This window comes from Athene noctua, chromosome 21 (genome assembly GCF_965140245.1).
Source record: "Athene noctua chromosome 21, bAthNoc1.hap1.1, whole genome shotgun sequence".
NCBI classification, from domain to species: Eukaryota; Metazoa; Chordata; class Aves; order Strigiformes; family Strigidae; genus Athene; species Athene noctua.
Window position 1 is genome coordinate 7,298,745 of NC_134057.1, and position 13,519 is coordinate 7,312,263.

At 39.4% G+C, this 13,519-nt stretch overlaps 1 protein-coding gene across 1 annotated transcript in view; it reads right to left on the reverse strand.

The window, feature by feature from the left end:
- Positions 1-13,519, reverse strand: part of REEP3 (receptor accessory protein 3) — a 42,634-nt gene that overhangs the window by 14,601 nt on the left and 14,514 nt on the right. Inside the window, exons 2-5 of the mRNA XM_074924325.1 lie at positions 7,050-7,122; positions 2,737-2,813; positions 2,114-2,234; positions 703-816 (exon numbers count right to left, since the gene is read on the reverse strand). Coding sequence (XP_074780426.1) covers positions 703-816; positions 2,114-2,234; positions 2,737-2,813; positions 7,050-7,122 — 385 coding nt within the window. The remainder of the gene's footprint in view (positions 1-702; positions 817-2,113; positions 2,235-2,736; positions 2,814-7,049; positions 7,123-13,519) is intronic.

Sequence of the window (13,519 nt, forward strand, 5' to 3'; positions counted from 1 at the left end):
TGTTCAGAGTTATACTCCTTCTGGTGGGCCACAAGTTGCATAGAATCTTTCTTAAGCTTGCATTTTGTTTTCCTAGACCTAAAACCCTCTGAAATTCAACTGACAGTCATGAGTTTTTTAATAATGTAATTTGGGAACAACGACAGGTTACTTCATGATGAATGGAAATTATATGACAAAGCAAGAGTATGCTAAACAGCGATATGCAAGCTTATGCTTAGTGTATTAATTTACTAATTCAATCAACAAGTTGCAAACAAGTTAAGTGTGTCAAGATAACATTTATCTGTGGTAGTAATCTTTCATGCCTTACTTCATATGTGGGGTTACCTCAAGTTGATTGGAGAAAAACAGCAGAAAAGCCAGAAATCCTTTAAATAGTTTGTTTACCAACAAGAAAGCACAACAGAAACAGAAAAGAAACAATGGTCATCTTTACCAAAAATCTGCATAGAAAACTGAATGGTATCTTTTGAATTACAGTAAACTGATCCCCACCATCCAAGAAATAACTACAAGCCATGTTAAACAAACAAACATACATCATATGAGAAGGACTAGAGGGCTGCAACCCTCAAGTTGTGTTCCAGGTTTTCAATACATTTACAGAATCAATCTTTTTATTTAGGAATGTCAAATCCTCAGTACAATGGCACTGCTCTATATCAAGGGCAAAAGCAATCAGTGCAAGCAGAAAGTTACCTTTACAGCTGCTGTCACTGCAGCAGTTGCTGCCAAATTCAACCCTTGCTTTCCAAAATTCACCATGGTCTCATAGCCTCTTTCTTTGGCTTGTACGATGTACTCATCAATCTCCTAAAAGCAAAACACATTTTAGAGAACTGTACAGAAGAGAGTCACGTTTCCCCACAGTATTATTTTTCCATCAATAAAGGAAAACAGAAATCTTGAATAAATTTTTTAATGGGACAATTACTCTTGTCTTTGTACACCGATGTGTCATTCCCTTATATTATCTCATTTAAAAAATAACCACGTCTGGTCTAACAAAATAAAAATACATTACTTTTGTCCAGCTCAGAAACATCACCACTACATAGCAAGTTCCTTACAGAGAGTAAGCTTAACTTGTCAGACAAAAGTTGTTCAAAAAATAACATGCTTAAGGTGAAATGAGAGCTCCTTAGAAAGGTAGGGTCGGCTCAAAGAACTTCTGAAGCCAGAGCTCTGACATAGTAAAGTACCAAGGACAATACAGTCCTGACATTTATCCCCAGCTGTGGTAAATGCCTGGAGCTGGAGATAAAGGCTTCAAGGTAGTTCACAACAGCTGGCAGACTAGAGGGAAAAAATCCTTTAGCTTATGAAGTTGCAAACGGTTTACAGTTCAGCCTTCAAAAGGTCAGGATGACCGCACTGTTCATATCCGCGGCAATCATGTCAGCTACGTCTTTTGCCTAATAAAGGCCAAGCTCAACACTGACCTTTATGAAAGCTATTTTCTGTAGTGTGAGTGTTTTTGGTGGCAGTCTTCACACCTTTGCTAATCACCCTTTCCACACAAACAAGATACCAAAACAAAAAGCTAAGCAGATCTGTGGTCCGGTCATACTTGGGCTAAAGCTAAATATCCTTTAGCTACTTTCAGTTGGGGTATATTTCTGCAGACTATTCTTCCCTTAAACCTTAGTAGAAAGTCTCTCTCATCCTGTCAGTTTGCACACCAGAAAAATCATCAACATCATTTCTCCTGAGAAGTTTTATTACTAGATCATGTTTTAAAAAATGGTAACATGAAGAGTTGTTGCTAAGCATGCATTTGTGCTTCTTCGGAGAGAGTACTGCACATGTTCTTCCAGTAGAAAGTCAAACTGCATCACTTCCACTCAACTGGGCTCCCCAAAGTGCAATAACCAGTGAACACACCAAGCTATCTCATGTCAAAAGAGTAGTACATCATCTGCTCATGCAAGTTAAACAGAAACATATACATGGACAGCCATATGCACTTGCCTCTGCTAGGCCAAGTTCCTGCTGCCTGGCAAACCAGTAACACACTGATCTGCTTTTATCATTTATCTAGCAACAGTTTGTATTTCAAGAGATGATATTTCCATATTAGGCATTAAAAATATGAGAAGTTATTCCTTACCCTTTCTTTAGAAGAAAGAAGGGGGTGGAGAAATTTTCTGTAGATTAAACTTGCCCCTCTAGTATATGGGGAAAGGAGCCAAATAACAAAAGCTATCTTCAGTTCATAGTATAGTGGAAACCTACAGACAAGTTAAAAGTTGCATGAAATCAACAACTGCCGTAAGAAAACACACAGTAATTCATCATCAGGAAGAGATCTCAGAAAACACAATTACATGTTACCGTATAGGATTCTTCATATACAAGAAGTTATGTTGGACAAAAATCAAATGAGTTACAGACCTATGGATTTAATTCTAATTGACTGTACTGTCATTTAAGAAACAAACAGTTAGGAGCTTTGCATTATACATTCCCGCACAGAGAAGTTATAGTCCATCCTTTTAAGAGTTCCATTCAGTTTCTACAGCAAAGGTGGCAGCTTTGTAGTCCCTGCTTTGAGTGACAGTGCACACTGGAAAACAGGTTATTTTTTACATACACTGAGATCTTTTCCTGAAAATAAAGAGCTACTAACAAGCACAACTTCTTTATTAAAATTAAATCTTAAATCATTACAAATCAAAGAACACCATAAGCAAATATAGTCTCATCTAGAGTTCATAAAAAGCAGGCTCTTACCAAGAGACTGTTAGGTCAGTTATTGTTTCAGTAACTGTATAAAGAGCAAACACAATCCAATACATCATCCAGCGAACCTGAAAATTAAAACACCATCTTCAGTGAGAATTTTGATTTCACTTTACACAGAATCCACTATACACTGTACAGTCAGTTCAGAGCTGCCAAAGCAAGACATCCACCAGGATCTGTCTGCCTCAACCAGGTTTCAAGTGAAATTATATGAGGGTCCTAATGATTTTCTGTTCCTAAGTAGAACTGGTGGCAGCTGCAACAAGCTCAGTGAAATGGCTGGGTCACCAGGGTCACAACCTCACCTAGGCTGGCTTCACAGATTTGGCTCTGCCTCTAAAGAGCTTTACTGATAAGAAAAAAGACTGCAAAGAGTCAGTAGATTCTCAAAAGTACAAAGTGCAATTCCCACTATAGCACTAAAGAATATTTCACTCTTCCACACTCATCCATATGTTTATACCACACACACAAGTCAGAAATTAATGTCAGGTAGCCCTTGCTTTCATTTCGGAATAAATGTTATTCAGCTATACATTGCACTCAAGTTCTATATATGTGTTTAGCATTATGGTAATAATAGTGGAGCAAGGCAGGAAAACAGTATTTTTCATGGGAATCTAATTCTATTTATACGTCAAGAACCACAAAAGTCTTGTTAATAAAAGAGCTCACACATAAGCATCTTAATTCTTCAGGGATTTGTATCTATAGACTAATTTTTGGTTTTAAGAATTACACTATACCTAAGTGTTTTGAAATCAGACAACGCTCTTAAACTACAGGTTTTAGTTCTAATACTTAACTAAATCGCTCAATTTTTTTGAACATTTGTTCAAATTCGGTTGTCAAAACTGATTACATTTTTCAGAATATGTATTACAGAAGCAGTTGCAGACATTTGTCTTCTCTAAGATATCAGCGGCCAAAAGCAATGTATTTCCAAAATAGGTCCGTGCAAACCACCACTGGTTATTCATACTAACTGAACACCCACGTGTTCTTTAAATTCCAACACTATATGCTAGAAAAAAACAAGTGTTTAAGAAAAGAGAAGAAAAGCATCACCCGCAACCAGATGGAATAACCTCTTTTCACTTACGATATACAGACTACGAACTCCTCCGGTATACCCACAAAGCATTAAACACCACATCTGATAGACACTAACTTGAGCCCTAAATCCATGGTACCCTCATTCAAAAGGAGGGCTATATATACTTTCCTACAGATGATGTGGCTCAGATTTAATCTTCACATTTAAAGCAATCTTTTTTTGAAGCAGACTTAAATAAGTACTCAAAACCTAATGCTACACCGCTGCCTATTTTGTAGCTGTGCATTACACTTCAAAACCACTTCCTTTGTCACAACTCGAAACCCATTTATCTCAAATGCTTTTCTACATTTCAATTTGAAAAGAAACTCAGTCATGTGATTACATTCTTCACTTCAGTCTCTCAGAGGATTTAGGTATTTCAGGCTTGAATAAACTAAGACAAATGTACACAACAGCTGAGGTCACCTCTGACAGGCCATGTGACATTTAGACTGGTGACCCTTCCATGAACCAGAGTCAACACCTGAATAAAAATAAAATTAACATCCACCCTTGCCCCATCAACCTAAGCATGATGAAAAGTAATTTTTAATATGACACAGAAGACTGACTTTTTTTTCGCCCAGTATATTTTATCCAGGCTGTTCATTCTTTAATCAACATCTATTTATCCAATTAGAAACAACAGTAGAAGAGGAGTTTATCTTGGGCTGCTCAGAACAGCAAAAAAATGCCCTACAGAAGGGCATATGAGATCTGCCAGGAGTCCTGCTGAGGTCTGGGCAAAAATTCTCAAAAACACAAGTCAAATCATATTTTGTACAACTAACACATTAGGTCCCAAAAGCATCCTCAACAAATGAACCTCTCTGATTTACAGTGGTTTTCATTCCAGAAAAAACTTAAGGAAAAGCAGAAGGTTGTATTTGACACTGCCCAGAAGACTTTAACAACTTAACTCTTAAAGATGAAGGTTACAGAAGCTTTGATTGGGTTTTGCTTTTTATGTTAAAAGGGTGATTACAGATAGGGTTTGTTGAGCTTTTTTTCTACCATCCAAGCGTTAAGCTCATCTTTGTTGGTTCTGGCTGAAGTACATCCTTTCAGGTCAGGATTCTGAAGCCAGGATTTGACAAGACTGGTCATTCTGACTTCCATTATAAACTATGTTTCAGATGCTTATTACAAGCACTTTGGTGTAACAGTGAAAAAAAACTCCTGAAAGATCCTGGTGAACTCCGTTAAACCAGGGTAATTATAAGAACAAATCTCCTCAAAGGCACAGATGCTAACTTCTAGAACTAAAGACCCTAAGACTTTTAAATTACCAAAATCAGCAACATCTTCTCCCCCAACTTTTTTGTTTGCTTTATACTGGTAGAAACTGTGGCTAAGTAAAAAATTTCACTATTAAAAAGCTCTTGCAATCCAGCAACAAAAACAGATGGCTCCTGAGCCACACACAGACCTGGAAAGAAAGTTGTGCTCAGACCATAACATGACTGGCAACAGAGCCGTGCCATTTGGAAGGCTGCAGTTAAACCTACACCCTCTCTGTGAAACAACATGTCCCAGCTGGGAAGATGAAAGCCATGGATAGTCCCTAAGATGTACCTGGACACTCAACCCAAGCAGCGATGGAGTGGTAATTCACTGATGAATCAATGTCGTTCTCTGCTCATGAAAAAGTCACTGTGATGGGTCTCATTTATCTCAACCCCATAACATTTTGTATGCAACTGCAAGTTCAAGGACTGCAAAAAGACCACAGGTGACTGAAAAGCAGTGTTTTCACACTAAAGTAAAATACACAGGTGGAAAAATATGGTCCCAGGCCCTACTAAAGGTCTTGTGTAACCAACAGGCATCTCTAAAAAAGTATAGTGCCCCAGAAAGGCAGCTAAGTCATAGCTAACTGGACAATCGAGGTAAGAGTCAAAATCTCAGTGTACAACCATTACTTTTCTTTTTCTAGAAAATATATTGCAAGAGGAAATGGTAACCTCTTAAAGTGATTTCTTGTATTAGCGTTTTAAACTGCTATCCTCTGCTTAGCCTGTGGATTCCTTTTGAGGGAGCAGAGAGGAAAAGTAGATTATAAATTCTTTGCATTATATACCTTCCTGATAGGGTAAAGTAAGCATGAGACAGAGGAAATCCTTCTCTTATTTTTGATGATTTTTTTCTCCCAAAAGCTTAGCTCTGGCAGGCACTAGCTCTGTGGGCACAAATAAGTTCTAATCGGCTTTTACACAGAAACCAGAAATAGTAAAACTATGATGTCTACTTTGGAGCTCTGATGGAGTGATCAGACTACATGTAAGACAGGGGAGGGGAGGAACAGCTACTGCATCCTACTACTACAACCAAGTACAAAGCAGAGACATCACACATCCAGACGGCAGCATTAGGTCACAGCTACGCCCGCCGAGTTCAAGTAACTGTCGGCACTGACTCCACCTGAGTCAGGCAGCTGAGTTAAGAACAAGGTGCAAGGAGAGACTATAGGTGAGTTGCTGAAATCAAGTCAGGCTGCCTCTTAACACAGGGAAGTAACTCTGTGAGCAAAGCTCCTTCTGACTGCAGCTGGGTAACATTCTTGTGGTAAACATCACTGTTCACACTGAAAAGTCAATAATTTAACAGATTAATTCTAAACTGCAGTAACTACAGTAACTGTGGTTTTGTCCACATTACTCTTCTGCTTGCTCTGCTCCTTTCTTCCACATTACCTTAACCAAACCTTTTCCTTCCCTGGTTACATTTTTTTTCTCCTCTTTGATGACTAATACATTAACCAGAGCTACCTTTTCCCAGGTAGACTGCAAAACCCCTGTTGAGCTCCATACAGTGACAATTAAAATATTGCTACTGTTCAAGTGGTCACTGAGAATCAATTTGTCATTGCTTATACTGCAAGCGTTGTCAGAATTCGGAAACCTTTTTTCTACCCCCTGTCCAAAAGTGCAACCAACACTTTATGTTTAGAAATCCTCCTAAGAATATCCGTATACAGCACAGTGTGTTGGACATGTTTCAGCGAAGTCTGTGAAAGTCTGAGAGACCTTAACTTTAGCCCTCCAAACAAAATGACAGGATTATCACTAGGTTCACACAGGTGTTGTATCTAATACTATGTCAAATGAAACTTTCATATAATTTATAGCACTGCACAATGAGAATTTCACAGTTGTATGTCAGTAGAGACATTTAATCAAGAAATTAAAAGGATGCAACTTACATATTCCTTCACATTTTTTGTCTTCACAGCTTTGTATGAGTAATATGCAGGATACAGCATCCCAAAAACCAACCTGTTGGAAATAAAGAGAGCTTTCAGAATCTGTTATACTGTATATGACAAAAGAGTGACAACACATTCTTAGAGCAATGCAGCCAACTTAATAAAAAAATCTCTTTCTGTAGCCTGAAAAAAAATCACCATGTTACAGGTTGCTTGGAGGAAGTTTATCAATACGCAAAGGTTGAGCAACACAAACAGAAAAAGCTGTATGCCCTGAAGACAACAACCAGTTTCACAAGACTGCTCTACTGGTTCAGCTACAAGTAAAACCAGTCCTGCAGTCTGTCCGTACCAAAAGAGTTTTTTCACACTGGGAGTGCTATCACACTTAAAGAACCTCTAACAATTACAGGTGGGTAATCAGAATCATCTATCAGATCACCAGAAAATTCTTCAAAAGTAGTTTTATGCAACACAATGAGTTATATAATTTCATCTTCTTTTGATAGAAGTCTGCAACAGCAACACACAGAAACAGAACCAAGTGGGAATTAATCCCGTTTTGCTCAGACAGACAACTTCTGCTAAAATTCATCCTAAGTGCAGTGCAGAGCAGGGTGAGAGGGTGCCAAACAATCCACGTTGAGAGCAGGATCAGAAAACAGATCTGCTCTAACACAACTCTGTTACAATACAGCATTTTCTAGTAAGAGTGTTGGCTACAGAGCAGTGGAACAACTCTTCATGAGAAATCGGACAGCAGTAGTTACCATCTCCTTGACAAATGCAAGAGCTCCATACTTTTATTTCACCAGCTTGCTACACTTTGTAAAGTCAGGCAATTGCCTTCCCTTAGTTGCAGCTGGCCTAAAGCAGCAATTACAAAAAAGTCTACCAACATCTCTGCAGCATCCCTTAAAACTTGCTCAGGATGGTTATGTGGGAGAAACGTACACTTGCAGGGATATCCAGAGATCTAAGGAAGTTCAGGACTCTTAAGTAATTTAACTTCTTACAGTTAGGCAGAGACAGATGCATCATGTGTCTTGGTGTTTTGTTTTTTTTTTTTTTTCAAATGAGTCTGAGATGAATCTGGCATTGTAAGATTTCAACTCAAATTTTTACCTTACCAAAGTAAATAATCAACTATACTTGTGTCAGGTAGCTTTAAGTAAGTGGTTCTACCTAGGGAGCCACTGGAGAAGACTGCATGGCACCACCCAGCTTTACTTTACTGTTAGACCCAGGAAAAACTTTTAAGAACTTGTAGCCCAATTTACTTCGGGTTTGTTTGGGGTTTTTTTTTATCAACTACTGCAAGAGCCTTCATCTTCTACAAGATGTTATTTGCAAAGACTAACACAGAACTTACATTGATGTCTTGTATACTAGGAAAGTTTGATTTCAATCAGTTTGATAAACACCATCTTCCAAGAACCGCTCTGAAATGCAGGCAGAAGTCTTCTACTTGGTAGGAAGCCAATTTAGAGTACTAAAGTCATCTCTGACAGTTAACATATAGTATGTAAGTGAAAAAAAAAGAGTGGAATTGTGAACAACAAAGGTGAGATACTTCCTTAAACATCAAATAGTATAGGGAGCAGGTTTCTCCATCTTTAGTGCAAGACAAACACATGGTTACCAAAGGAAGGAAGCCTGTTGCAGGGGGATACTGGCAGAGATACTAATGTTAAACTATAAATGCCACAAGTGAGGGGGGAGGATAAAATTATGGAATCATAATTGCAGAACCCTTCATGTTTGTAAGGGCCTTATCAAGTCATCTAGTCCCATCTCCTGCTCAAACCACAGTTGACATCAGATTTGGACCAGGCTACTTAAGGCTTCAGCCAGTCAGGTCTCGGGGACTTTCAAGGAGATTCCACATCCTCTCTGGGCCGCCTGTTCCAATGCTTAGTGAGCCTCCTAGTGCAAAGTTTTAGCTATGTCCGGCCAGAACTAGAAGTTTATGACCACTGTCTCTCTTGACAGAGTAGCGCAGCAAGAAAATGGGCCTGGCTCTCACAACCTTCAAAGTTATTTAAGATTGCTAACAAGTCCCCCCAAAGCATTCTCTTTTCTGGCTGAACATGCCCAGTTCGTTCAGGCTCTCCTCACAAGTGATGTGCTGTGACCCTCTTGGGGGTCTCTACTGAACTTTCTCAAATAAATTAACACCTTCATTGCACTGAAACACCCAAAGCAAGACCCGGTCAAATGTATAAATCTCACACCTACATCCCCTTTTCCAGGATCCATTCCCTTCCACAAAACAGTACTATATCTGAAGAAATCTTGTGGGGCACGTTTGCAATCTTTGCATACATTGGGCCTTTACCCATACAACAGAGTTGTTAATGGCTGATAGCAGCAGAGGAGCTAAAGGGCACTTCAAGCGGGTCTCCATGAGCTCATATTCCTCTGCAGTAGGCAGGGACTGTGCACTGCAGGTCACTTAAAATAATATTGATATGAAAAGGCATAACTGGTGTACCATTGCCGCAGTTTTAAATCTGGATTTGGATGCTCAGAATTTCACAATTCACATTAAACTGGAGTTAACAGAAGATGGATTCTGAAGCTCTCTGTATATTAATATATAGGCAAGCTGCTACTCCACTGCAGCAGCTTACCTACACATTTCAGATGTTGAAATGCCTTTCAAAAGAGTCTAGACTGCTTGAATGCCAGTTCAGCATACTGATCTGTAGAAGCCTATCCAAATACAGCTCTGCTACAATCCAAAGGCTTTTTATCCTAAGGCCAAGAAAAACAACCATCAAAAAACGCTGAATGGTTTTAATTCCCAATGAGGAGAAAAGCCTTACAAATTAAAAACCTCACTTCACCCACGTAACAGGAGATCTGGCAACGGAAGGAACGAGAGACCCAACACCCTTACTTTTTATGAAATTCTGTAGACAACAGCTCTTCCTCTCATTTTTGTCCCTGTGGAATACCCTGTCCATTAACACGTCAGCTTTAGGGCTCTCACCTTTCCTTATTCTTCTGATTGAAGTTATAACTATTAACTATCAGAGATCGGGAAAACTTTGTTAATCCTAATAAGATAGCACAGACTTCATAAGGGCAGAAATCTGTTTGTTAAAAAAGATGATCCTGAACATCATAACCACTACCAACTGTCAGATGGCTGCATAACTATATGCCAGCAGTTCCTGGCCATCTATGCACCTCTCCCAAATTCTCAAAAACCAGTCCAAAGTTATTTAAATAGCTACTAGTAGCCTGCAGCACATATAAGTTTCTTGCTATGAAGCATATGAAAGAAAAAGTTTGAATCTTTCACTTGAAAGATTCGTGGTCTATACTTCTCCACTCTTCACTGTCAAGTAGCACCACTTATATTTTTTTAAAAATACATATTTTAAAGTTTAAACAGCAATTTTCCTCTGAATGTGTCATCCTCTAAAATCTGGCAGAAACAAGAAGTAGGACAGAAACGAATTTTGAGAACACAGCTTTGGGAACAATCGATTTTCAAGCAGAAAGCTTGTGACAGTAACAGTAAGGTGATCATAAAGCTAAACTAAAGACAACATCAAGTTAAGCGAGAACAAGACAAAACTAATAAAAATAGCTAGTTTTCCTCAACTAGGGAATTTTTATGTTACTCAATGCTGGTCAAATCCAGAGTCAGAAAAATCCCTGGTTTAGTACTGTTTTTCTTTTAAATAATTCTTCTGAAATCACTTTTAAAACCTAAGAATGAGAAACTTAACATCACAATATATTCTTACTTACTAGTGTTCAATACTGCTGCAACATGGAAGTGCTAGAAACACTGCCACTTGTTCACTAAAAGTGGGTAGATAGGACTAAAACGAAAAACATCAGCACATAATAGGAACCTGTACCGTGAAATTTTTATCTCCTTACAGCCAGAGCTGACATTTTCAGTGTGGCATGACACTGCTGCCAACTCTGGCATCACTAGCTCCTTCACACGGCCAAAATCATCTAATCTTAGTTGAAGCTACCAGGCAATTTAACAGTAGACAAGCCAACTTGACACCAGTGAGTGTAGCTGAAGGTCAGCAAATTCACTTTTACCCTCAATCTATACATGATAGATTAGTATACAGGCAAAAGAGAAATCGCAGCAGCTGACTGAAGCAGAAACACATAGAACAGGAGCAGCAGGGAGCCTGGGCACAATCAGTATCATTGACACAGACAGCTACAACAGCTAAGCATTTTCTAGTAGTTTTCCTGTTTGCATCAATACCTCTAAAGACCTCAAAGTTTTTAGCAACACCTACTGTTATGCAATATCAGCACATCCCTCCGGTATTTCTACAGTAACTGTACAACACACGTCAAGGATGTGCCCAATTATTCCAAGGCTTCTCAAATTTAAAAGCTTAAGTGTTATTTTTAAAAATGCAGTTTGTATTTCATGCTGGATATCAGCACACCGCACTAAGGTAGCAGACAAGAACAAAGCCAGTTTCCACAGATGGAAACAGATTTCAGCTGAGTGTGATGTCATTTACTTTATTTTACTAGTAGAAATATAGATAACCCTGCTTACCAATGTAATTTTACTGCCAGTTGTATGCCTAGCTATTTCAGTTTTCCAGCTGTACTCAGCAACTAATGCAGCATTCCTTTGTTGGTACAGCCACTTTCTCTACAGACATCTTCCTCATTTTAAGAGAAACGTTGCTCAAATACACTAGGAGATTAAAATCAAAAGACAGAGGAAAAAAAAAAAAAGCAGCCTTGAAATCTCAAAACCATGTATTTGTGTATCCATATAGCTGTATTAAAACAACCATAACCTACTGCCTGTATTATCATAGAATGTACAGTCTTACAGTTTAAATAGCTTTAGAGTGCACAACTATTTGGAAAACTCATTTCTGAAGCAAAGCAACTGAGTTTGCATCTGATAATTGAAAAATTAGTCACCTGTACACACATTGCTCTGGCACTGAGCATATTTAACCTGGATAATAAACAACCCTAAAGCTGATGTTTAAAAAAGAAAAAATAGGAAAAAACACTAATGAAAGCCACCAAGTTACTGAAAAAGACTACTTGCATCCCGACTCCCAAAACACTAAGCCATTAAACCAACAGTGCATTTAGGACTGTTGTTTCAAGTCTGTTCACATGACCCAAAAATTGCCCGAAGCAAGGTATAGCGTTTGACACTTTATCCTTTTGTTCCTCTGAAATGCAGAAAGACAGGGGTCACAAGTGTTCCCTAATAGTAAAAGCCGTTGGGGAGACTCGTTCAGTGTGAGATACTTGGAGACAAAGCCATTCGCTGAGCTCCCCTTCCTTAACACGTCTGTGTATTGGGTCTGGCTGAACTGGAATCGGTTTTCCCCTATAGCAGCCCTCACGGTGCTGTGGTTTATGCTGGGAGCTGCAGGGTGTTGATAGCACCCTGGTGTTGTGGCTGCTGCTGAGCAGTGCTTACACAGCACCAAGGCTCTTTCTGATATTTTCCCCAGTGGGACGGGGTGGGCAAGATCTTGGGAGGGGACACAGCCAGGACAGCTGACCCAAACCGACCAAAGGGATATTCCATACCATATGACGTCTGCTCAGTATAAAGCTGGGAGAAAGGAGGAAGGGGGTGGGGTCACCCTTGGTCCTCCGAGGCAACTACTACGCGTATTGGAGCCCTGCTTCCTGAGAAGGCCCAACATCGCCTCTTCATGGGAAGTAGATAATAAATCTGTTTGCTTTTGCTTCCGCGCGCGGACTTTTGCTTTGCTTTGCTTATATTAAAACTGCTTTTGTTTCACCCACAAGGGTTAGTTTATCTTCTTTCCCCTCTTTACCCTGTTGAGAAAACAAAGGGAAGGGGGGGGGGGGAAGTGATAGAGCGACTTGGTGGATACCTGGCATTTAGCCAGAGTCAAACCATCACAGTCTGTTATCAGAGATGACACCGATTTGTCCACCCACGGACAGACTGGTAACCCCGGCACTGGCTGGTGCAGAGCCAGACATCTGCTCATGTGTCCATCTACACTGGAAATACCCACCTACACCCTGAGGGATCACTTGACAGCATTGGCGGGTTGGAGAATAAAAGAATTATTTCCCCATCCCCACAAAACCATGGAAGCAAATATAAATACCTGATATACTTCCTTCCTTTGCTGACCATGCCCAGTTCCCCTTCCCAGCACTGGTCTTTACCTGCAAGTTATGAAAGAAGCAGCTTCCATTCCTGTCATATGCACACACAAGCTTTTCTAAGAGCTACTCAGACACCACTAATACCAGGTGTAACATAGATGACTCCGGGCTCCACGTGTATGAAAGCCTTAACAGTACTGCAGTATCTATGCAGAAACTAGGTCTGATGTTGTTAGTATTACTTGGCTTCTATATAAACTATAATTACTATTCCATGTTACGGGTAGTGAGTTTAGTTTAAGAAAGATTTCTTTTGAAGGGAAGTTCGTTAATGCAAACTAAAC